At 34.9% G+C, this 27,785-nt stretch overlaps 1 protein-coding gene across 1 annotated transcript; it reads left to right on the top strand.

Annotated features, from left to right (window-relative positions):
- The first annotated feature begins 19,379 nt into the window (after window positions 1–19,379).
- Window positions 19,380–27,054, top strand: LOC123539328 (uncharacterized). The gene is made up of 5 exons (XM_053536256.1): window positions 19,380–19,398; window positions 20,317–20,400; window positions 23,051–23,146; window positions 24,157–25,218; window positions 26,009–27,054. Exons 1-5 carry the CDS (start codon window positions 19,380–19,382, stop codon window positions 26,485–26,487), a joined length of 1,740 nt encoding a protein of 579 aa, XP_053392231.1. The 3' UTR covers window positions 26,488–27,054.
- Window positions 27,055–27,785: the final 731 nt, after the last annotated feature.

Here is a 27,785-nt window from a genome sequence, read left to right as displayed (position 1 = left end):
TCGAATGAAATTCAATTTTGATCAAAATAATTCCAAGTGTTTAGAACTTGAAATGTATGGGGTTTTTTTTATTGTTTTTTTTTAAATGGGTAAATATGAAATTGTGACAATTCCACATTTAACAATATTAGTTCGCTTTGGAATGTGATAAGAGGTTACTTAATAATTGTGAGTTAAGGAAACTCTATTACGTTTTCTTCAAGGAAACTATGAATTATTTTATTCAAACAATAAAAGTTAACAGAAGAGGTTGGTGTCGAAATAAAGCATACAGAAAGAGTTGCAATATGATGTAAAGACGCGGAAACCTGTCACAAAACGTCTAGTGTAGAACTTGAATAATTATCAAAAGTCAAATTAATTTGCATTGTGCGTAGCAAAAATGAGTATCGTTAAAAAGAAAAGTGTAATATGACAGTTTGCGTGTTTCACATGAAATCCTAACATAGCATACATTCGTCAGCTTATAAAAAATATTGTAACTGACATTTATCTCTTCAAAGTAAGAAAAAAAATATAAACTAATATGACCCAATAAAATATTAGAACTTTTGTGTTCTACAATAAATCAACTGATTTTAAATTGTTACCCACTTTTCCACTTGCATAATTTGATTTGTTATGCTACAATAGCGTAATATTCTATGGTCAATAACTTTCTTTTGAAATGTAGTGCAGTTTCGAAAGTGATGTTCTCAGATTGAATCCATGTCAACAACCGGTGTATTACCAAATAGATTTCGTCATAGACCTTTTGTTTATTTCAGGAAGGTGATGTGCAACTTCAAGATGTGTCTAATTGCGCTGATGTAAGTACCTTTCCTATACTAGTATCAGCATTGACATTTTTATGAAGTGAGCAAATACAATTATCTGCATTAAATTTCTGAATGTTTTGGTTTCCATCTTTCCAGACACAAACATTCTAGTAGTTTGCATTGTAAACTCGTTTACAGAGTTAACATTCTGATTTTTAAACGCAAAAATTCACAGTATGTGGTCAAAAGAAAGATGCAATGTAATGTCTTTATTTTATATATACTAAGAATCAAATATGTTTTTCTACTACGATAGCCTCCGTAATGTATAGTTCAAATAATATCCTTTTTTATCTTCATTCCTTGCAAAGTGTAGCAGATTCATCTATCTTCCGATTCAGTTAAATTCCTCTTTGACATTGGACGCGTCAAAACCACAAATAATATTAATAGACTCAAATGTAAAATGATAGTTAAAAGCAAGGAAAATAGCTTGGTTAGAAGCATAAACGCAGCTATATACAAGGAGGAGACATGTCAATGCAGCAAATGGCTGCATTTAACTGCTCAGGGAGGTGGGCAACAGCAGGAGGGAGAAAATTCTAGTGATATACTATTCCGTGTAAGAAATATAACATAAATAAGTACTTGCTGTGAATAACTTATATATGTAACTAAGGGAACGATAGCGACATTAACCGGGTGAGGGGGATTAGGTAGCCTTCTTCAAGAATTTGAACTACTTCATAATGGATTTTATACATAAGAGCAGGCATATCTTCAACACTTTGGAGACCTTTTCATCGAAAGTTGAGGGATTGTATCATGTCTGTAACACTGAAGATTTGGCGATAATCAGTCTTAACCCAACGAATGATGGCACGTCTCTGGATACCTTTGATGTTTCGGTACAGGTACCCAAACGCTGCTTTTTTGTTGACCTATGGATGCTGGCGACTCACGACAGATCATTTGATATTTCCAAGTCAAGGTATTTGGCTATGGTGACTGATATAAGTAGGACTCCACGGAGGTAGTAACGGCTGGGAATAAGATGCTTCCTTCTTGCGACGTGGATGATTTGACACCAGGAGGGATTGGATTGAATTCTATTGATCTTATTCTCTTATAAATTGCTCTTTTCTAACATTTTGAAGTTTTTATGACGGGTATTGGCGGTATTCGTTCATTTGAAAATCAAACATTGGGGTAGATTACTGTATCGTCAGCAAAGAGGCGGACTTTGCAGTTGATATTTTGTGGGAGGTCGCTTTTATATGCTAAAAAATTAGTGACTCAATGATAGACCCCTGTGAAACACCAGATGGGACTGGAATGACATCTGAATTGGTGCCGTTCAGGACAGCAAATTGGATTTGATAAACAAGAAAACGTTAAGTCCACGTTAGAGGTTAATCTCTGACTCTTGTAACTGCATTTTCAGTAGGACTTCCTCGTGGCTACCTTTATCGAAATTTAGTAATATTGGATCTATAGAAACTCCGGTAACCATTTTTAGAGGATAATGCTCCTGGTGAAATACTGAGGAGGAAGCAATATGTTCTAGTACTTTGCACAGAACACATGTTACAGAGATAGGCGTATAGTTAACGGGGTTTGACCTGTTTTGTAAACAGGAGCAACATCTGCCTAATTCCATCCTTCATCAAGGGATTTCTGGCATATAAACCTCAAGGTTTAGTGGTTCGTTTTTAATTGCTCATGGCTATTAGCATTATTTTGGTTTAAATTATTTAGAAGTATTTCTATTCCATTTTAGCTAATATTAATATCTGTTATGTCAGGGATTCATGAAGTTATCATTTTAATTAATCGACATTTTTTGCAGTTTCATTTTACATTGTGAAGCTAGTCTCAGCGTGGGGTGGCGGTTGGGGGTGATTTGAAGATCGGAAGTGTCTGAACCGCTTGTTGGCGTTTTCCTCTTGACTGAGCTGCTTGTCATATTTTAGGGGTGATGTGAAGGATGCGCCTTGTTTAGAACGTTTAAATAATGAAAGATGTCTTCAAAACATTGTGGATAAGCGTTTTTGACCTTTTCCCGCTGTTTAAGGTCTATGATCTTCTTTCAATCAGAATAGCCAGTAAGTAATTACTGGAGGGAATCACTGTTTCTTAAACCTCCTGTCCATGAACTATCTACCTTAAATTATCGGAAGAGGAAAATAGGTGTTTTAATATTCCCGATGAAATGCCACTCGATAATGCTCTTTAAGCCTACAACACTTTGGACTTGGTTCGTTTATATACACTTTAACTGTACATCACTAAATGTATGTTCTCTCTTGTATATTGTTATGCACGGGTATCTTGCTGATTTTGTCCATTGATAACGGTTTTTAACCAGCATCACACGTACTCAAACATATTGAAATGACAGCTTAATTAATATCCGAATGAATAAATAGAACATAGAACTGTTATCAGTCCCACGTATCAGTACCTTATTTCAATAAATATATTATAAAAAGGCAGATCAACAAGGGTACGGTTCAGTAAACTGCATGTTTGATAGTCCGTTCATTATTTTAAGTATCATGGAGACTTACTCTGCAGCAGACATTGTAACATGTAATAGAAAAGCGTAGTGATTAATTGTACAGCAACCAATTACCAAGTACGATTTTTATATTGTATCATCGTACAATGCTTTATCAACAAACTATTTGTAGTTTATAAACATCAGAGAGAGAGAGAGAGAGAGAGAGAGAGAGAGCAAAGTAGCAATGCCAAAGGTCCCTATTATATGACACTGAAAGAGTGTATTTAATTACTGTTTATCCTTATGCCTAATATGTGAAAGAATGGGCGCGTTCGGCATACATACTCGAGCTAACCCGAGTCACCCTGGGTACTACTCGAGTATAACTCGTGTAACCCGGGCGATAGTAGTTGTGTCACCCGAATTCTACCCACCTCCTGAAGCTGGGAAAGGCGGGTGATCGTATCCGAATGCATTAACACTTTAAACATTGGTAGACTTGTAAACTTTTGAGTGCAATTACTATGCTTTGTCTCAATAACCACAGATGATATTGAATTTGAAACTTCAAACAACTTTTTCCACTCATCAGACCTACCAAAATAATCAAATTAGATAACTCTTGATCGAATCTAATGTAAATTACGGGTCTCATTTATAGACATATTGCTTTGAAACCTATTTTACTTTTTAAGGTCATTAATTAACCGCAGATGATCAAGTCCCATTACTCTTATATGTATTTTGACAAAATTATGCCCCTTTTGGACATAGAAAATGCAGTTTGAAGTTTTACATGCAAGTTAGTATATCCAAAGTATATGCAGATGTTTGGTTAAAACTTCACAAATGTCTTCCATGTTGTAAAGGACATGGCATCAACTTCCATAACTCTTACTTTAGCCAAGTTATGCCCACTGTTTAAACTTAGAAAAAGTTGGTTAATGTTTTGCATGCAAGTTACTATCTCAGAAACTAATTGGATTGAATCTTCCATACATGTCTCTATTGATGTAAAGAAAGGTCAAAGCATCAATTCCCATAACCTTAATTTTGGACAAGTTATGCCCTCTTTCTTGTGCATAGATATTGTTGTGTTTGCATGCAAGTTACTTTCTCCAAAACTCACGGTGGCATTGGGTTAATATTTCTCACATGTCTTCAGGGTTGTAAAGCAAGGTAAAAGCATCAAGTTCCATAACACTTACTTTAATTTTGGCAAAGTTATGTCCCTTTTTTGTAGTAAGAAAATGACGGTTAAAATTTTACCATTAAGATGCTAAGGGCGGTACTGAGTTTAAAACTTCTTATATCTATTCAGGGTTTTAAAGCGAGATCATACAATCAAGTCAAATAATCCTTGAATCATTATTTCAGTTGTAGAACCGAAAGTCATTCATATTGACAATAGCCTTCGAATAGTGAAGCGTGCTGTCATTGTTATTCTAAAACTTTTTACTTTCTTCTAAATGCAGAGTAACTTTGAAATGCTCTTTTGGCATTCATGCCCCCATCTGTAATACTGCTGAATAGGACAGAGGTTGAGAAATCTGCTTCTTACTGCAACATCCATGTCAAGCATATTTCGAGGGTTCTCGATCTGATTCTTAAAGCTTTTAAGTTTTCTTTCTAGGTTCACAAGGGACAGCTTTGAGAAAAACATGTAGGCTTAAGAACACATAATTAGTGATAAGGACAAATAATCCACAAAATAAGTCACACATTGATGTTGAAGTTATAAGTGAAAAATTCAACCTCCCTACTTGCCGACACACGTTCTTTCATATTCATATGGTACTGTTCTCTAGTTAACTCAGTAGTTGATGCACTGTACTGCCAGTCCAAAGGTCACGGGTTTGATCCGGTTAGCGAAGAAATTCCTCCTTCCATGACCATTTGCCATCTACCTCAGTTCATACGAATGTATAGTTGTCAGTTCCTTATGAAAGCGTACTGGTAAGCCACCAAGGTTGCTAAGCTTGCCAGAGAGAGTGAACATTTGTTACCATTAGTGACTGTCAGTCATATATGGCAATATGGAAATGGTGATGAACCCAATTTAACAACATCAAGAACTGGTACTTGCTCTTTTAATAGTCAAACTAGCATTTAGCACATTTCATGGCTGTACTACGTACAAAGTTTGAAAAAAGCATACTGTTTGTTATGTGCTATTTGTGCGCATGGTGAATTCAGTTATGTCATTTTAAACAAAGACATTTTCATTCATTCAAAAAAAAAAGTAATTCATTAGCATGGGGGAATAGAGACAGCAGAGTTGAGCTTATTCATTTTCGTAACATTTTTCTTCAATGGAAGGTTGTGGATTCGATCACCTGTCAAGATATACAAAAATAGTTGAAAGTGGTAAATGTATCAGCAACTGTCCTTGGCATTCAGCTCAAATGTGGAAAATGGATCCTCTCACACCTGCGTGGCAATGGTTACCGTCAAGAGTGATTTTTATGTCGTGTGTCATATAAATGGGTCTTGGCAAACAGTGCAGATTGGGCACCACAAAACAGATCATGTGATCAGGGTCTCCGCTGTTTCCTTAAATGAATTTTAGTCACAGCAGTGAAAAAAAGAAATAATTATACCAAACAGCCTTTTAATTTGAAATGGTTCGGGGTAGTAGAGTCATGTATAGACACAAGAGGATTAATGTAAGTTGTAGCTCTTGCTTCACAAATAGTTTAAAGTATAAATTAACATAAAATAGAATTTTCTAGTCTATTAAACATTATGGGCTGAACATTTTACTAAGTGTTACTTGATCCCAGAATCTGAAAAGTTGATAGATAATAATCCAGTCTGATTTTTCACTCTCTCAGAAGCCGTACAAGTTTATCTCTAACAACGATACCAGACTGTCTGTCCTCATTATGTGTCAAAAGTAGCAACCATTCTTTATTATTGTTACAGCTCGGAAGCTTTTGAACTGTTAGCATATAGGTAACGTTCTCCGTCATTTTCAGTTACCCGATAAAGCGTTCGGACTACAATTGTTACTCGTGTCACTCAGGTGAACTCGGGTGATCAAGTCAGAGTTACACGGGTTTGTATGCCGAATGCGCTCCATATTAAAATACAACTTTACGAACTCGGTTAAATAAACGAATTAAATTGTTGCATTTAACACAAACCTGAGCAATTACTTTCTTAACATGATGTCTCGCAAGCATACACGATAATTGCAAGTGATCATATATGTTACGTATTTGGCATGTAATTATGATAGAGCATTTAAGTATTAATTTCAGTATGATAATTGTAACTTAAACTCTTTACATTTAGAAAAGATATGTCATTGTCCGTATATCTCAATAATATATCTTAAAATGTATTTGACAAAGAGTCGTCAACCATACAGGATTATAATTCAGTCTGTGAAGCTGTGCACCTGGTGTTTTAATTGGCACTTCACTTAGGAAGACCCTGGGTATAGCCTTTGATTTAGTCTAAACTTAAGCATAAAAAGGGCCTAAAGGTTTGCGTCGCATGTCTTGGAACACTGTTTGACCTTGGATTATGAAAAATAGGTGCCCCTCCGTGCATTTGGGGTCTTCCTCCACCATTAAAGCTGGAAAGTCGCCATATGACCTATCGTGTGTCGATACGACGTTAAATAAAAAAAAACAACATCTATCTATCTATCGATAGATAGATAGAGATATAGATAGGTAGATAGATAGAAAGATAGATAGATAGATAGATAGATAGATAGATAGATGCATAGATAGATTTAGCACCAGAAATAGCATACAAATATATAACATAATAATATAGTATTAAAACGATAGATAATAAACATGTATGTATAACATTTCAATGTTGAAAATCTAAATTGGAAAAAAATGATAATATCACACAGTTTATAACGATCACAGAAAATATACAGAATTATATCGACTCTGAAAGATGCTCTAAGATAATCATATTCTTTAATTTCATGCTAAAATTACTTGATTAAAAAATCCAAGATGACAAAGATCCTGACTTGGAATAGTAAAGCCCAGAAAAGTCCTCAAATTTAATTCCACTGGGGTCCCGGTTTAATTGAAAGAAAATAAACACTAACTATGCCAAAATGTATCAGGAAAAAATGTTTATCCATAGAAATATATCTAAATCTATTTTCAAATAAAACAATGTTCTTCTTAAGATGTATAATATATTTAAAAGGCAAGATTATAGTAAATAGACATAAGGATTAAAATTGTGAACATAGATACTAAAGATTTAGTACTTTTTCAGGTATTTTTTTATTATTTCTCGTTTAAACTTTTTATGGTTTTTGATTGACTGCATGCTCTCTGACAGCGAATTCCAAGTGATCATGCTGTTATAATAAAAAGCTGTTGTCGCCACATTCTTTGGTACATGAAAGGTAAAATTACTTTTCCTGGTATTGTATGAATGTACATCTGCTGTTTTGTTAAAATTTTCTTTCATGTAGGATGGACACTGATCATAGAAAATGTTATGATTCAGTTGCAGTTGTTTTACTCGATCATCCAATTTTAAAATGCCGAGTTTTTAAAAATGTTCTTTGGTTACTGAGAACCTTGGATGGACATTAGAATGAATCTGATAATTTTATTTTGAGTTAGTTGCAGCTTACTTTTTTGTGTTTTATAAATACTATTACACCAGGCGGAATAAGCATAGTCAAAATGGCATTCTGTAAGAGAATTACAAAGGGTCTTTTTTGTATTTATATCAAGAGCATCATTATAGTTATAGAAAAAACTTTAATTCTGAATCAACCTTTTTAATAATATCTGATACACATGAACTTCCTGAAGGAGCGTTGTCCAAAAGATGGCCTAGGTATTTTACAGATGTTTGAGAATTTATTTCATGATTATTACATACCACAGAGAAATCATCTATTTTTTTTAACTTTGATTTTCCCACCAAACAAAATATACTCCCCTTTTTCCTAAATGTAGGGATAATTTGTTGTCAATAGGCCATTTACTACAATTTTCTAATTCAGATCCTAGCTTCTGTCGAAAAACATCTGGATTGCTGTGTGAAAAAATGATGGTACTATCATCAGCATATAAAAGTAGTTTACAGTCCTTTCCAATACTTATGCCGATATCATTTACATAACATAAAAGTAGGAAGGTCCCAAAACACTACCTTGGGGGACGCCACGTGTAATTTTACTAACATTAGAAAGACAATTATTTATCTGAGTTTTCTGTGTTCTGTCGCTTAGATAAGATGTGAACCATTTAACAGATGAAGAATTGACCCCCATAGCACTTAATTTTTTGCATAAGATAGAATGGTCTACAGTATCAAAAGCTTTTTGTAAATCAAGCATTATCATACCAGTGTAGAGTCCTTTGGCAGTTTGAGACTTGATAAAATATGTTAGATGTATAAGACAGGAGTCAGTAGAAAAATTCGTTCTAAAACCTGACTAATATTCATATAAAATTTTATTTTTGGTTAAAAATTTCTCAAGTTGATTATATACAGCCCTTTCTAAAATTTTAGATACAATACAAAGAATACTGCCTGGTCTATAGTTACCCACTTCAGTCCGAGAATTTTTCTTAAAAAGAGGTTTATCTCTGGCAGTTTTTAATTCACATGGAACATTTGTGTCAGCAATTGATTTATTAATGATAAAAGTTATAGATTATTTTTAAAACGTCGCACCATCTTTGAAAAAAAAAACGAGCTGGTATACCATCCACACCTGTACTTTTTGTAATATTCAAAGAACACAATTCTTTAAAAACAATTTCTTCGGTCACAGTTTTCAAATTGAAAGTTTTAGAAGAAGGATTTCTATCTTTATAAAACTGCTTGAAAACATCCGAATCTGTATCAAACACTTATGAACATGAAGGAAGTTTGCTAACAAGAATGCTAGCTACAGATGCGAAAAATATATTAAAATGATTAGCAATTTTCTTTCCATCAAAGCAAACCTCATGGTCAATCTTTAGAGCAACATCTGGAGAACTTCAAGTCTTTGTGTTCTAAAGATTTAAGTTATTTCCAAAGAGATTTAGAATTGGTTTTATTTTCTTCTATTTGGTTGGATACATACTCAGATTTGGTCGTATATATGTTAAATCATATTTGACTTAGGGTCATTAAGCATAATTGGAATGTTTTTCAACTTATGAATTTGTGCATCTGGCGTTTTGTTTGGGATTTTATCTGCTCAGACCAGAATTATGACCATTGATTTTGTAAAAAAAGAATATGCGTATAACCTTAAATATTTTGATCGCATGTATCTCAAAAAAGTATTTAACCACAATTCATTTAACCCGACTTCATCTCAGTGTTGTTATATTTTCTGATCCTTCGTCAGATTTTATGAAACATTAGAGGATTGTAGTATATCGTATGAAGTTTTGCACATAGTGTTCTGTTTTTGTACCCCACGACAACGAAGTTGTAAGGGGGGGGGGGGGGGTATACTGGTTTCTGGGGGGGGGGGGTATACTGGTTTCAGGTTGTCTGTCCGTCTGTCCGTAGACGCAATCTTGTGCGCATCATCTCTCCTTATCCCCTTGACAGAATTTAATGAAACTTCACACAAGTAATCAGTACCAACAGTAGTTGTGCATGGGGCATGTTAGGTTCTTTTAGAAAAATTTTTTGAAGAGTTATGGAACTTTGTTTTTTTTTTTGTTACTATACTATATACATAGACACAATCTTGTGCGCACCATCTCACCTCTTCCTCTTGACACAATTTAATGAAACTTCACACAAGTGATCAGTACCAACAGTAGTTGTGCATGGGGCATGTTAGGTTCTTTTAGAAACAAAACTTGCAGAATTATGGGACTTTGCATTTTTGTTACTATACTTTATACATAGACACAATCTTGTGCGCACCATCTCTCCTCATCCCCTTGACACAATTTAATGAAACTTCACACAAGTGATCAGTAACAACAGTAGTTGTGCATGGGGCATGTTAGGTTCTTTCAGAAAAAAATTTGCAGAGTTATGGGACTTTGTTTTTTTGTTACTATACTATATACATAGACACAATCTTGTGCGCACCATCTCTCCTCATCCCCTTGACACAATTTAATGAAACTTCACACAAGTGATCAGTAACAACAGTAGTTGTGCATGGGGCATGTTAGGTTCTTTCAGCGACAAAAATTGCAGAGTTATGGGACTTTGTTTCTTGTTAACATACTATGTACATACAGTCTGCATATGCAATCTTGTGCGTGCCTAATCTACCAAACCCTTGCACACAATTTAATGAAACTTCACAAAAGTGATCAGTACCAACCCTAGTTGTGCATGGTGCATGTTACATTCTTTTAGATAAATATTCTGCATAGTTATGGGACTTTGTTTTTTGTTACTATACTGTATACATACAGTCTAAATACATACAGTCCACATAATTATGCAATCTTGTGTGCGTCAAATTGCAATGTACTGTGTCAGTGCATGCGTGGGGGGGGGGGGGGGGGGGGGTACATTCATCACCTTCAGTGATAGCTCTAGTTTATTTCACTCGGCAAAGACCTGAGTAATGGTTTTTGACTAAGAGAAAAAAAAACACAGAAAGTTCATGTTACATATATCTGAAAATGTTTAACTTAGAGGCATGAAACTATTTACACTGTCAGGAAGTTTGGGCACCAGTGACCTATGGACACACAGCTAGTCTGTAGACGATTGTTTATCAGATTGGCTCTTTTTGTGATGTTATTTTATCAATGGATCAGAATTTAACTTGTTAAAATAAGTCTTAAACGACGCTTCTAAATATAAGGTATTATATTGGATAAATATGGTTAACGATTTCTTGACTGAAATATATTGTCCACATTAAAAATATCATCAAGGTACATTGAGGTATGATGCAACGCTTCAATAGTTTGAAACTATGTCTGAGTGGACAAACTAAGCTTTTTTTTTTCTTTTTCTTTTTTTTTAAGCTTGAAATACCGTTCACACGTGTAAGAAAAAAAAAATCTTAATTGAAATTCTTTGGAAAATATCTCTGGAATTCTTTATGGACCAAAACAGAATAACTTTATAATTCTCATATGCTTGAGAACAGTCTTTACAAATCGTCTTTCATTGCAGTAAGTCAAATGTACTATCGTAAATAGCTTTGAATTAGTAATGAACCGGACTTTTTAGGGATTTTTGTTTATTCATTTATTATTCTTTTTTTTTTTTGGTATTTTAAGCATAATGTAATTAGAGTATTTTTCTCTATTTGTCTTCAAACAAAACTCTCGGGTCTCTGTTATTTAGGTCTTGGAAAATGAAAAATGGAAGAAGAGAAGAAGGAAAGAAAATAGTTTATGGTTTATGGTTTATGGACCGCATTCAAAGTGTATGTGGCTGCTTATGTTAGTTATCTAAAAGACACAAGGAATTTGGTTGACTTCTTTTCGACTTCACCTTATTCAACAAACACTCTGTGTCAACCCTAAATTTCTAGCATCTACACACACATCAAAAATATCTATTATACAGAGGCACATGTTTGTCAAAGTGAGCGGTGCTCGGACCGCCTCTGAGAAAATTGGCTGGATCCGCGCATGACATTCATTTCAGTCTTCCAAAAATATTGATTTACAGTACTGTTGTGTGATATCATGTGTTTTAGTGTATTGACTTGATAATTATATTTAGACTTCTTTTCCTTCAAGGCCTCAACATAAGTAATCTTAATATGATAATAAATTATTTTTTTTATAGATTACCGGAATCTGGGATTTTTACCTGTGAACAATGGCGTAAATCTTATCTACCGAAAGAATCAGTTTTCGACACTGTACCAGATTTAAACGATTATGATGTACTTGGTAAACATTATTGATATATAGCATACAACCGGATATTTGTCAGATTCTTATTTTTATTTTATTTCTTAATTTGGTTGTTGCGAGGTTGCATCCCATAATCCGATGTAATATTTTAATTGCATTCACCGCCTATTGACTTATCATTTAGGCAATATTTTTAATTGGAACGTGCTCTCACTGCTGCAACAGTAACAGCTGCTATATAGAGAATAACAGGCTAGTGTCTTTTGATATCAATGTTGTTAGGTCCATGTTGATAGTGGCTGGAAGGGGGAACTAATTAACATTGGTATCAAACGAATGTCTGTTATTCTATTTATCATGAAACTCATATCACCTGCCTAGAACAAAATAGATTTTCATCCCTTATTATGTAAAGTTGACTTTTGAAGCATCAGCAGTTAGCAATATTACAGCTTTTATTGCTATAATAACGGTGTGTATGTATATCAGATCCCTATCTGTGGAAAATGAGAAAACGGATCCCTCTCTGTTCGCGCATAGGACTTTCTTTTTGATAAACAATGACATCAAACGTCGCCGCTTGGGCAAGAAGGTCAAAAATTCATTTTTTTTATTGTCCTGAAGACAGGTTTCTGCATAAAAGTATATGAACCATGGAAAGTCGCAGCATTATTACATTTGTTTTATCAGTTGACACAATGTGTCATGGCTAAGCGAAGATGGAATGTAGACGGAGGGTACTTGCTCTTATGAACATCGTGCCAAGTTAATGAACTTTTGATACGACTTTTCTTGAATATAGCAAATATCTAGTATTTTAGTTGTGAACCCGTTGATCCCGTCTTATTTGTAAATACTATTTATATAGTTATTTTCATCATGTTTTCTTAAAAGAACCCTACTTTTGATATCGTTAATGCACGGGATCCCTTTCAGTAGTTGTGCCTCACGGGACCCCTTTTGACTCTGCACCGGCAAGGGACCTTCTTTTACAAAATATGCAGCATCGGTGTCCATTCAATTTAACTTCAGTATTAGAATTATGATATGGTATTCGTATCTAAAAGCAGCACCAAAATACAGACTTGTGTGCCCGGCCGGACAGGTGTTCCGATAGATGTGTCGCTGAACATGCCCCCTTTTTAGACTAGCTATACATGAATAGCCTCTCTTGGTATTAAATCAAATATACAAATTCTAGTTTAAAAGTTGTTCCCTTAGAATATGTTATTTTCAATAAGAATACCATCTCAAAATTCTAATATTGAAGTTGAGGGCGTTGGTATCGATTTTCAAATCATTTAATACATTGTTTATATATATATATGTCCAAATAAAGGTGCAAATTATCGATCGGCAGAATTTCAGGATGCCGACGGCATACGACCAAAAAAGGCCTCATCACAAAATTGAATCAAGTTTTGGTGCTTAGATACTGATGTATTATGCACCGATACGAGGCACACGAGCCACAATTTCGTCTTCTAAGGCAATCGTTAAAGTCTTTATTACGTGTGAAATACGATAAGATAGATTTTCACAGTTTATGTTTTATATTCCGACAAAGAACGAATAAATCTGTTAGAAATCTTAATTTTAAGCATTTTTCAGATCCCCGAAAATGGGCTTGAAGCCTTGTTACTGCTGTGATTCACATGGTCCAGGATGACATGAGATTAAATCAAAATATATGGATATATTGCTGGTCTCTATGTCCAAATATCAGTTTATATGATATTGCCGCCGAATTTTTAATATTTCAAAGGCATACGTCAAAAAAGACCTCGTCATGAAATTGAAACATGTTTCCTTTTCAGACAATGCATTTTTCTGCGCAGACAGGATGCCCTTAAGACAATATTTGGTCATGTTGGGTCATCGATGAGGCGTTATGAGATACAAAATGAATTTAGTTTTAACAACTAATGTGCCGACGAAGAACAGTTAAATTTGTTGAAAATTGTAAATTTAAGCATTTTTCAGGTGTCTGAAAATGAGCTCGAATCGTTATTGCTACTGTAATTTACAGCGCCAAAGGGGGCCACAGTATAAATAATATACATGTGGATATACTGCTGGTATAGATTCAAAGAAGACCTCATCGCAAAACTGAAATACGTTTTGCTATTCATTTTCGGAAGTTATCTGCGCCGAAACGATGCCCCTAAGCCAATATTTGACCAAATAAGGTCATCGTTGAGGCTTTTATCAGGTGTCCAAAAAATAGGCCAGAATCCTTGTTACTGCTGTGATTCTCAGGATCCAGGAGGACTTAAATCAAAACATATGGATTGATATTACTAGCATTTATGTCATTACCGACGAATTTTCAATAGTTCAACGGCATACACCCAAAGCAAACACCTCATCACGAAATTGGAACTTGTTTTGGTGCTCAGATTTTTCTGTATTCTCATTGCTTAGAAACGATGCCCTTGAGCCAAAATATGGTCATGTCAGATACAAAATGAATTTGGCTTTAGTAATTTATTCATTAATTACCAACGAATAACAGTAAAATGTGTTGAAAATCGTAATGTTTAGCAATTTTCGTTGAACTCGTTATCATACCTATTAGTAAGTTGACCAAATATTGGTTTAAGGTATTGGACCCGTAATAGAGTACCTCCTTTTTGAAGAGAATTCAATTCCTACCATAAACCTACTTTGACTGCAATTTTCAGGGGGCGTAGGTTCAAGCCTCACTGGGACAAACATTTCTTTTCCATATTTTTCTTTTTTCTAGTAAGTTTTTACTTTTTTCAAGACTTATTATGGATACATTGTACAAAAGTGAATTTTTTTTCATTTTATAAGCAATTTCTCGTTGTTCAAAGTGAATTTACCTCTGAATCAGGAGGGAAAGAGTTAGACACCTTTAAAAATACTGAGTGTTATGCGGTAAAAGTTCTCTATTTTGCCTTCATTCTTTAAATTACATATTGTGGAAGAAATGTAGGTAGGTTGTACTTCTGCCCCGAGTTCGCAGGGAGGAAGTTGTTCTTTCTCGTTGTCGAATAGGTCATACCCGTTTGACTCATTCTTATCTTCTGAACAAAGAAGAACATATTTTAGTCGACTGTATGGACTTCGCAGTACATACTATGACGTTCAATCTTTGAAAGAGTTGTTTGAAAACATTTCAGTCAGCAATATCTTGTCCTTTTTAAAGCAGATAGGCATTTATCACAAAATATGAAATCATATATTTTTCTTTACACTTTTTGCAATTATAGTGTTGTTTGTCACTAATATTTTAACCTTTATATACGTTTTTGCATCAATGTTTTTAGACGTGCTTTACAATTTACTTTACATTTTATGTTTATACATTTTTACATAATTGTTTTTTAGAGATGCTTTACAATTTACGTTTTCAAAGCGCTTGTTTTCGGCGATATATGGCCTTTTTGTGTCGGTTCGCCGTAAAATCTAACTCACTCACTCACTCCCAAGGTTATTTTTGAATGAGCTGAGCGAAATTCAAAACAGATCCACAGGATTCGACCTTAATTTTTCAATGTTGGAGTTAGAATTCGGTCTCATTAAATCTGTTTACTTGAGGTAAAATAGAAAAAAAAGGATATTTACAGTTTTATTTTGTGTTTTATAATTGTTTAACAATAATTTGATGTTTCTTTTATCAAAATTAATGTTGTAATGAATTCCCTGCAAACGTTTTAGATTGAAATTTACATTGAAATTTGTGTGTACTTGAGCTTGAGTAAATTCCATAAATTATACAAAATTTACAAAAAACCGCACGGTAAAAGTTGTTTAAAATTTGCAGCGCAGTGCAAAACATGATCAACTTTAAGAATATATACCAAGCAAATGCCATTTTTTAAACATTACTATAATTGGTCCAATACCTTAAGAGCATTGTTTCGGCAGTAATTTAGCACCAAATAATGTTCCAATTTCGCGATGAGCTCTTATTTGTACGTATGCCGTCTCAACACATTTAACCGTTCTTTGCCGGAATATACAGATTTAAAGCATACAACTTTTTATGTATGTATGTGAGTGAGTGTGTGTGTGTGTGTGTGTGTGTATGCATGCGTGCGTGTGTGTGTGATGCTGATCACTTTAGCGATAACCTAATGAGACCAAATCGTGGCCCATGTGCAGCGTTTCGGCGCAAAATACAGCAGTATTTAAGCACCAGAAAATGTTTCAATCTTGCGATGAGGCCTCTTTGGACGTATGCCATCGACATTCCGAAAATCCGCCGGCAATGAAATACGTACATTAATTTAATTTGAGCATACATACAAGCAGTATGGCTACATTTTTATTCATTATCACGTCCTACTGTACGCTGTAAATTACAGCAGTAACACGGACTCAAATGCATTTTTGGACACCAGAAACAATTGTTTAAAACGACGATTTTCAACACATTTCTCTGTAATTCGTTGGCCCATAATGCGTAAATTGCTATAACTAATTTTATTTCATATTTCATATCAAGGTCTTAACGATGACCTGCTCTTAACGATGACCTAAGTTGGTCAAATATTGGCTTAAGGGCATCGTTTCGACGCAGAATAAATCAGTAATACCCTGGTCACAAGAACGCTACGAGCTCGGTATGAGTAGGTTTTCAGTCGAATTTTGGCAAATTCGTACGGCAACCGTACAGTTATCGGTGACTATTACGGGCGTCGTACGGATTTTTTGAACTCGTAGAGGACTCGCGAAGCCGGTGGAAGTGTTTCACCGAGCTCCCGAGTTGTCTATGAGCTCGTAAAGATTTTCAAAGTCGGGAGCAGCTCGCAAGAGCCGCGTACGAGAACCGCACGGGTCCTGGAAGAGCTCTTACGGGCATCGCAAGATGTCCGTGCGGATTTTAAGAACTGCGAGGCTTGCCGATATTCGCAAAATTTGTTTACGATATTAAGGACGCCGTGCGGAGAACGTGCTATGTTCGCACGGGACTTTCAGGGCCTTACGAAAGCAGCAAGGGCTCCGTAAGACTTCCGTGATAATTCATAATTGAATAGAAACAGGAGTATATTTCAAGTTCCTCCAGGTACTGTCGAGGCGTGGTACAGAATTGATTAATTTATTTTGATTTTGGATGTAATCGCTTAAGCTGAGTAGCAACAAATGGACAATTTTCAGTCGCCGCAAAACTGGTTTATTCCTGTCGCATGTTTACCGCTAATGCACCGTTCGAGCGCCACTTGCACCGTACGAGCCAAAGGATAACGTACGAGGTACGGCCGAGCTCCTTGCGGGCTCCGTACGACTTGTCTGCGATGTCCGCACGGATACCTACGATTGCATTCTATAGAGATCGAATGGGGCCCGTACGTATTGTGACCACATGCTACAATTTTTCAGAGATCGTAAAGAATTCTAAAACTGGTGGACTCCTACGACTTTTTAAAACCGTACGGACATCGTACAGTCTTGTGACCAAGGTTTAATTGAGCACTTAAACATGTTCATGTGAAGTCATATTTGGACATATGCAGTCAGTATCCTGAAACTCCGTCGGCAATGTAATATAAACTTTTATTGAACATATTTGCCAGCAATAAATGCATATATTGATTTACCTTCTAGTCCACATTGGCGCTGTAAATTACAGCAGTGACACTGATTTGAGCCCATTTTGGGACCACAGAAATATGCTTAAAATTACAGATTTTTACAAATTTCACTGTTCATTGTCGGCATATAATGCATAAATTGCTAAAACTAAATTCATTTCATATCTCATAAAGACCCTAGTGACTAAAAATTGCAGAATATAGCATTTACTGAGCACCAAAACATGGTCCAATTTTGTGATTAGGTCTTTTCTAGACGTATGTCGTCGGCATATTGAACATTATTTGGCAATGTAATATAAAGTATGATTTAGACGTACATACTAGCAATGTATCCAAACGTTTTGATTCATTCTCAAGTCCTCATGGACGCTGTAATTTACAGCATTAGAAGGATTCGAGCCCATTTTCAGACGTTTATAAAATTCTAAAAAAATAGAATTAATGCCGTCGGTATACTGAACATCCGTGTACGATGTAATTTGAAATCTCTATTGAACAAACATACCAACAAATATCGATACCTTTAACTGTATCCTAAATTCCACTTGAATGTTGTGAGAAACAGTTGTAAGAAAGTTATATGCCCATTTTCAGATACTTAAGAAAAAATATTAATAAATCAGCTTTAAAGGTATTTTGACGGCCAATAAATCATAAACTGTGATTTCAAATTTTATGTCCAACGACTTCCAACTACTTTTGTTACTGCTATTACTTCCAACAGTAGTGTTGTTGCTTAAACAGCCAACATTTACAGCAGTAACTTTACAACAGTAAAAGCAGAAATACAACTGCTACTGCTATAACATTCAGCGGTAGTATCATTTATACTGCTTTTACTGCTAAATGTACTACCTTATGGCAGCACAGTAGTTATACTACTTTACTGCTGCTACTGCTCTACTGCTAACTTCCCGCCGGTGTTTTAAGCAAGAAATAAATACATCAATATTTAATTTATGAATTTGAAAACTTACCCCGAAATATCTGAGCGAATGATGATAATTAGACAACCTTTTACCTGTGTAAAATAAAAAAAATCATCATCTTGAATAAATCTGAGTATGCTTTATTCCCACATTTTGTAACATTTGACTTGGGTAACTACATCACTTGCCCAAGCACAGCTCTAAACTCAGTTATAGAGAATTCAAAGACTTTGAAATTAAAATTATTTAAGCTACTCTGTTCATAGAATTGTAACTAAAGGCGTTTTGAATATTGCTTACTCCATTTAAAAATAACCTTAAGGGCAGACGTGAAACCTACTTAAATTTCTTCCACAATATATATTCTAAGAGTGAAAGCAAAATAGAGAACTTTCACCGCGTGAAACTCAATGTTTTTAAAGATGTGTAACTCTACCCCTTCTGTTTAAGTAGTAAATTCACTTGGGACTCCAAGAAATCGCTTATAAGATTCATCTTTTTCCATTTTTGTACAAGAAATCAATAATAAGTCTTGAAAGAAGTAAAAACTTACTAGAAAAAATGAAAATCAGGGGAAAAAATATTGGTCCCAGGAGGGCTTGAACCTGCGCCCCCTAAGGATTGCAGTACAACAAGGTTTATGGTAGGAATTGAATACTCTTCAAAAAGGAGATTCTCTATTAGTGATCTAATACCTTAATATAAATTTGCAAAATGTTGTAAGGTAAGCTCTGATTGGCTAGCGAAAAAGTCGTCAGAACGAGGCTATCAATAGCGCGTCTTCAGATCTTAAGCGTATCGTAATAGGCATACAGACACTAAATAGAAAAATGGCGCGAAAAGAAAATGGTAGATAATGGCGGATACAAATAGTCCTCAGTTTTTTTGCTCTGTAGAGCTATTTTCCTTATTTTCTTTGCATTTTTTTTTGCTAAAATCACATGACAGATCTATGCTTGACATGTAGGTAACATTTTCATAATGAAATAACAACATGACAAAAATTTTCATGGAAACTTAGATCATACACCACCAGTATAATTTGGGGTCTCATTTTTAGCTGATTTTGCAGTTTGTGTGTTTGACTGAAATTATTTTTCTTGCATCAAACATGATCCCCACTTTTCTTTTGATTTTTAGTTAGCATTGACAATATTCTTGAAGAAAATGTAAGTTACAGAAATTTAAAATGGGTCCTGATGTGTGCTGCGGTCATTGGAAATAGGTCAATTTTATATAGAATAAAGAACAACAACTATTTAGTGTGTTATAACCTAATAGGAGATGTACTTTAGTCAGGTTGATTTCCGGTTTTTCTCCACAATGAATGCTGTAAAATCGCCTTATGACCTTTAATTGTGTCGTTGCGACGTTAAACCGAACAAAAATACGATGAAATAAAATCTCAAACATGTGGTACGTATGACAGCAAATCTGACAAATGGCCGTTCTGGCAGGAAACCTTACTGTTTTGGCAATACTTTTATTTTAACAATGAAAACCTTATGATTGACTTGAATGCCTTGCTTGGCAATAACAAAATTTATTTCATTCCTTGCAGAAGAGATGTTCATAGTTATTGTGTTAGTACCGAAGGAAGTAAGTTATAACTATCGTTTTACACGTCACTCATTTGCATGGTTGAATCAGACAAGCAGCAATAATACAAATGTATATTTAATAAAGCAACTTCTGTTTTTCTTTCGATAAAAGTTGATTATCAAAAAGGCTGGTTTATCCTGTTGAATGTCTGTAAATATATTTCAGGTCGGGCTGAATATAATAAGCCAGATGATGGCTACTTATCACCAACAAATCTGCCATCTTACAGCAAACTTCACACAGAAAACCGTAAGTTTGGGAGACAGTCCGTAACATTTCCTGATTTTTGTACTATGACATGCAAACCATGGACAGAGTAGTAGATATTGTTGATGTCAGGGCGTCTTCATGGAGAAATGTATATATGTTGTAGTTGTGGTACCGAGGAAGTTTGGTTTTAACTATTTCCTTACGCGTCATACAATATGTACATGGTTGCATCTGACAACCCAGACATATTGAACAGACATATCTGCACCTGTGATTTAAAATTTTATGTCCAACAAATTCCAACTACTTTTGTTATTGCTATTACTTCCAACACTAGTGTTGTTGCTTAAACAGCCAACATTTACAGCAGTAACTTTACAACAGTAAAAGCAGAAATACAACTGCTACTGCTATAACATTCAGCGGTAGTATCATTTATACTGCTTTTACTGCTACATGTACTACCTTATGGCAGCACAGTAGTAATACTACTTTACTGCTGCTACTGCTCTACTGCTAACTTCCCGCCGGTGTTTTAAGCAAGAAATAAATACATCAATATTTAATTTATGAATTTGAAAACTTACCCTAAAATATCTGAGCGAATGATGCTAATTAGATAACGTTTTACCTGTGTAAAATAAAAAAAAATCATCATCTTGAATAAATCTGAGTATGCTTTATTTCCACATTTTGTAACATTTGTCTTGGGTAACTACATCAGTTGCCCAAGCACAGCTCCAAACTCAGTTACAGAGAATTCAAAGACTTTGAAATTAAAATTATTAAAGTTACTCTGTTCATAGAATTGTAACTAAAGGCGTACGCTAGAATTCACTGCATATGAGATGCGCAAAACCTTTCCCAATAATAGAATTTCTTCGGATAATGAAAAACAATCCATTTAGATGTAAAATGCCATGCAGAATAAAACTGGACTCTGTGATAAAATTCAATCTGGAAGGAAATTGATGCGAAAACTAATCCAAGATATTCGGGATGTCGATGGCATACGTCCAAAGAGGGCCTTACAACACAAGATTGAAACATATTTTGGTGCTTAGATACTGTTGTATTCTTTATTAAATGTGGTTGCTATAGTCGCAAACAATTCATAAATATGAAAAAAAAATATTGATTTTTGTAAGATTTGATATAACATGGATAGTTGGGATATAGATGATAATGTATGGCCATATACTCTGTTGCTATATCTATTAATATGGCAACAAATCGTCAAAACGCATGACATTACATTTTCATGCTGCGATAATCTAAAAGGTTCATTTTTCATGAAATTTAGGAAATAGGTAAAGAACAATCGGGAAACAGGCACATTTTTATTTGACCGCTCTGTCAGTTACAAATGAATAACATAGATTCAACTTTAACTTACAGATACAAGAATAATTTTAATAAATGAAACTGGAATTATAACTAGAAAGAAATATGAAGAATAAAAAGGTCATCTTAATTTGTGCCTATACCCGTCAGATCGTACGTCTGTTGTCCATCAGTCAGCTATATTTTTTTATGAAATATTACTGGTGATTTATCTCGAAAATATGCATATTCTTTTATGGTTTGTTTCAATTTAAAACATGTAGGGAGCCTCCATGGCGAAGTGGTTAAGGCCGCTGACTTCAAATCAATTGGCCCTCATCTATGTGGGTTCGAGCCCCTCTTGGTGCGTTGAATGTGTTGAATTTTTCATGTGAGGACACCACCCAAATACTTTACAGAAGGTCGGTGGTTCTACCCAGATGCCCACTCGTGATGAAATAACGCACGGAGGGGCACTTGCGGTCAATCTGACTAAAGTTCTTGATCTTTTAAACGAAGATATGAGAATAACCCATTCACAATCGTCTTTTGTATATTTTGGATTTCCAATATTGCTATTTTTCTTTTCGCAATCTATTTTCATTTGAACCAATCTGACGACGTGTTCGAATGTCAATGAGTAAGAAAAATGTGCAGTCAGACCGGGGCTTGAACCCAGGACCCCTCGCTTACAGTGCAAGTGCCCTACAGACTAAGCTAACCGGATATCTGTCACTTAACGTAATTAGAATTTTAAATATGACAAATTCGGGCTTAATATAGACTTGCAAAATGTTGTAAGGTAAGCTCTGATTGGCTAGCGAAAGGGTCGTCAGAAAGAGGCTATCAATAGCTCGTCTTCAGATCCTAAGCGTATCGTAATAGGAGATGTACTTTAGTCAGGTTGTCCTTCGGTTTTTCTTCACAATCAATGCTGTAAAATCGCCATATGACCTTTAATTGTGTCGTTGCGACGTTAAACCGAACAAAAATAAAATGAAATAAAAACTCAAACATGTGATACTTATGACAGCAAATGTGACAAATGGCCGTTCTGGCAGGGAACCTTACTTTTTTGGCAATAGTTTTATTTTAACAATGAAAACCTTATGATTGACTTGAATGCATTGCTTGGCAATAACAAAGTTTATTTCATTCCTTGCAGAAGAGATGTTCATATGTTATTGTGTTAGTACCGAAGGAAGTAGGTTTTAACTATCGTTTTACACGCCACGCATTATTTGTATGGTTGAATCAGACAATCAGCAATAATATATTTAATAAAGCAACTTCTGCTTTTCTTTCGATAAAAGTTGATTATCAAAAGGCTGGTTTATCCTGTTGAATGTCTGTAAATATATTTCAGGTTGGGATGAATATAATAAGCCAAATGATGCTACAAGTGATGGCTACTTATCAGCAAAAAATCTGCCATCTTACAGCGAACTTTACACAGAAAACCGTAAGTTTGGGAGACAGTCCCTAACATTTCCTGATTTTTGTAGTATGACATTCAATCCATGGACAGAGCAGTAGATACTGTTGATGTCAGGGCGTCTCCATATAGAAATGTATATATGTTGTAGTTGTGGTACCGAGGAAGTATGGTTTTAACTATTTCCTTAAACGTCATACAATATGTATATGATTGCATCTGACAACCAAAACATATTGGACAGACATTTCTTGCATATCAGACGGGGATTTCCGGGATCTTTACCGGTGCTGGAAAAATCCATCTTACACCACGGAGTGTAAGATGACTCTCGTTCTGTAAATGACGTATTACGAACTACATATATGTAGAAGATTTATGTAGTAATTTATATTTTATTTAAAATATGGAATAAAAATTCGGTACCTTGACAGTTCCTATTGGTTCCTGATAGTATATTTCTCGATTCAAATCACGTTATTTTATCTAAAATTCATAACGTTACGCTGCAAATGATAAAACAAAACCGGAACTAAACATTGTTATTTGTTTTGAAACGTCATGACGTCTTTCCTGTTTACGGACGTTGGTTTCCCGCGCTTTGTTTAAATACACTGCTATAAGAAAAAGTTCTAGAAAGAAAGCCGTTCGATTGATTGTATTTTTATTATTTTTTCTTGAAATCGGTATGCAAGAAAAAGATTCTGTCACTGGTTATAGGTACAGATATAAATATCCGGCTCTCGGGTAACTGTTTAGGCAGTAACTCTGCAGGGAGCCTCGTTACCGACTAAACAGTTACCCTCGAGGCCGGATATTCCCGTCTGCACCTACAACCAGTGAAAGAACCTTATTATCTTCAACTTATTTTGAAAAGATTGTAACAGTGGTATCTGAATTTTAAAGTTTCTTTGTCAATAAGTTTGTACATTTATAGTCACTATTGTCCATTATAGGAACTACCATTCTTCTTTTGTAATATTATACGTAAAAATAGACTATTCCTGTCTACTGAATGTCTTTAGATATTTTTTCAGGTGGTCCTGAACAATACCTTGATGAAACATGTCTTTGGGCTTATGATAATTTTGCGAAATACTTTGTACATAAAAATGTTCTACCATCTAACAGAGAACTCCACACAGCATGTCGTCATTTAGGGAGACGGTCCGCAACATTTTCTAATATTTGTCGTATGATTTGTAAGCAAGTCGTGGGCACAGCAGAAGATATAGCTGATGTCTGGGCATCTTACCGTATGGAAGATTGTCATTTAGATGGAACAATCTCTATTGTTTTCGTTGTGATGACGACGACGGATACACCAAGAAACATTCATCTAAAAGATTATAAGTATCACTTGGTTTCTCAAAACACATTCAGCAATGAAAGCGAAATCGTACGTGCTAGGGAGTTATCAGATGAAACTCATGCTATATCCACAAAACATAATACACTTGAAGAGTTGAGAAAATGTATAGCCCACCATGCAGATGATCTTCTTGAAAGGCACAGTAATATTAACGTTATTGTACCAAGTTTAAAGAAATCGAAGGGATATTATTCAGACAATCATAGCATTATCGATGAACCATGCATTGCACTATATGTTCCTTTGAAAGGTTGTATACCAATACACGAGGACCCTTTTCCGCAAGAACTTGATGGATATAAGGTAGATGTTCTGGAAGGTAAATTCGAAACTTACGAAGGCGGGCCAAACGAATTTCATGAACACCTGAAGATGGGACTGGCTATCCATGCAAAAATCCTTGATAGTAATAAACATTTACTTGGTGGTACCCTTGGAGGATTTGTAAACCATCCCGTTTACAAGATGTGTGGAATCACTTGTGCTCACGTCCTTTGTTCCAGTGAGGAAATGAACTTTATCAAGTATTGCGGTATCAAAGATGGTTTGGATAAACCAGTGTTTCAGCCAGTGAATGACGAATCCGCACCGTTCGGTAGAGTTGTAATGGCCGTTTACAAGTCCGGTGATGAATCGTCATCAGGGATGGAAGCAGCCCTATTTCGCATAGAAGAAAGACATCCAGAAGATGGCAGTTTTCCGATAGCTTTCAATGACATACAAGCAGGTACACTTTTGGTTTTAACATGCAAATATCTACATATTTTAACTTCCAAAATGATACTAGAATTACATTGTGATAGGCTATGCCTCTCTTTCTTTGAGTATATTAAGTATATTATACGCAAGTACAACTGGTAGCATTTGAACTACGTTACAGATGTTCCACAGAATAATATCTAAGTTTAAAGCTTAGTTTTTCTAGCAGGAAACAGAATTCGTTCCCTATGTAATCTGGATTCAATAACTGATTACACAGTTTTGTGAACAGTATTTTCATGTTACCATTCCATAGTGATGCTCAATTATGATATGTATTTATAATTCCTTTTGACTATTTTGTTGTTTAGCTTTTCTTATTTATGTTCTCTATGTGTTTTATATTTGTTTTTTTTTCTCTATGTTTTGCTTGGTTGTTTAAGAACATGTATGTATTTCTTTTCCAAAATCTTTGTCTTTAAATTCTACTAGTGTCAGTTCGTTAAAATATTTTGATCCGGGTTAATGATAAGTATAGTCTCTTGTCATAGTATAACTTTAAGGTTTCTCCATCATATTAATGATTTAGTCGTAACTTCTTTGTAATCAAAACTTACGTCTGGGTCCAGCCTTCCACTTTCGCAGAGAACATTTCTGTTTCGGCTTCTCAATTTATTTTATCTATTACAGTATCTACAAAGTCAATATAATATTGTTTCGGAAGTACTTTCAATTACAAACGCTTGATCTGCATCTAACATCTTTTTTTATATTTTTTTGACTTTTTTGTATCACATTATCTGGAAAATTGTTTTCAGGTTTTGATGAAAACAGACCGCTAACTTACAATTCGGGAGTTGTCTGTGAAGCATCGTCCATTAGCCCAAGAACTGAAGTGTTCAAATACGGTATGACGACTGGTATAACTAGAGGGAGCTTTGCTTTACAAGGAGCAGTTGTTCGCAAAGAAAGAAATGAAGGAAATAGACATAGTTTCGGATATAGTCTTAAAGATCAGTTAGTTGTTCTGCAAATAGGAATGGAGCCTTTTGCAGAACCCGGGCACTCGGGGGCTTTGGTACTGATAGAAGGAGATCATCACGATTCTGTTGCTATTGGCATTGTTGAAGGTGGCATTAAAGGCAGAGTGTTTGTGACCCCTATCTGCGATATTTTAAGAGCTTTCGGTTGTTCAGACCTAGAGATGTACAAGTTCAACAACTCAAATAATGGCTCTCTGTCAACTGACTCTGGGGTAGATGTGGATGATTCCGAAGCGATGGATGTCAATAATTAGTAAAATGTAAAGAAACTACAGGCTTAAGACAATATGTTAACAAATGCTTAATATCACTGAGCAACTTCTGAGATTACATACAGTTAATTTTGCAAACATCCGGAGTAGATAAAGAAGTCATAAAGGCAGTCATGCTGGAACAAGTCTAAAGATAACTTTAACATTTATATTCATCATCCCCTTTAACTATCAAAATCGTACAAACACATTTTGTATTCCAGAATCATTACCTAGTCTGTGTTTCGTTATATTTTCTTCTTCATACCGAGAATCACATTACGACCTTTCTGCACAAAATATCAAATCACATTTCAAAATAGCTTCGTTTTATCTTCAATGTATCTCGTAACGTCAGTGGGAAACACAAAATAGTATTACATTACCGTGTCAACAATAAAGATGGAAGTAGTGTTGCAATAAAGATTCGACGACCTGCTTGATAATCTATGTTTGTAGGATAGCGCATGTTATAATCCATTTTGATTAAACGATATGCGACCATTAATAGTCGAAAATGCATTGAAATCAGTATACGAGTACCTAACCCGGTATTTTCCTCTCCTGAATAATAAATACTTAAATACTTGTTATTAATATTACACTTGCTTTTATATAATCTATCAACAAATGATAGCAGGCTATGTCATTCTCTAGCAAAGAAAAACTGTTTCGGAGTTATCTGATGATACAAGTGAAATATCCAGTACAAGCGAAATACTGGAAAAGACGAGGACTTGTGTAGCCAAACTTCTAGAAAGACATAGTAATATTCGTTTCGGACCTAACAAATAGCTAAGTTGTGAAATGTGTTAGAAGCTGGTTTCCAGGAAAACAAGGAAGTCAGTCAAAAATGATGACAGGGATAAACTGTCTGTTATGATAAGAAAATGTGTTGATAAATTCTTTAACAGCCTCCATAGTAACTGGAGCTGAAAGAAAACTAATAATGATATGTTTAGTTCACAATATAAGATGTTAATAACAAGAATGCTAATATATATAAATTGCCGGTCTATACTTTGTGCTATTGACGTGTCTATAGTTCAAAATTAATTTTGCTAGGAGTAAGTCAAAATTGAAAAAGAAATATGAACATACATTTCTGACATCAGTTAATAAGATACTTTGGACCTTGGGCAATAGTCAGAACAGTTGACCGGCAAGTCATGCAATAAGCGTATATATATATATATATTGAACAGTTTTCTGATAAAATAGGCTTTGGTTTGTGTAATGGACCTTCCAAAATTCATTATTTTCATATGCCTAATTTTCCTTCATTTTTATACAGAAAAAAA

The sequence above is a fragment of the Mercenaria mercenaria genome, unplaced genomic scaffold (assembly GCF_021730395.1).
Source record: "Mercenaria mercenaria strain notata unplaced genomic scaffold, MADL_Memer_1 contig_872, whole genome shotgun sequence".
Classification (NCBI taxonomy): Eukaryota; Metazoa; Mollusca; class Bivalvia; order Venerida; family Veneridae; genus Mercenaria; species Mercenaria mercenaria.
This window is presented reverse-complemented; position numbering and strand designations above follow the sequence as displayed.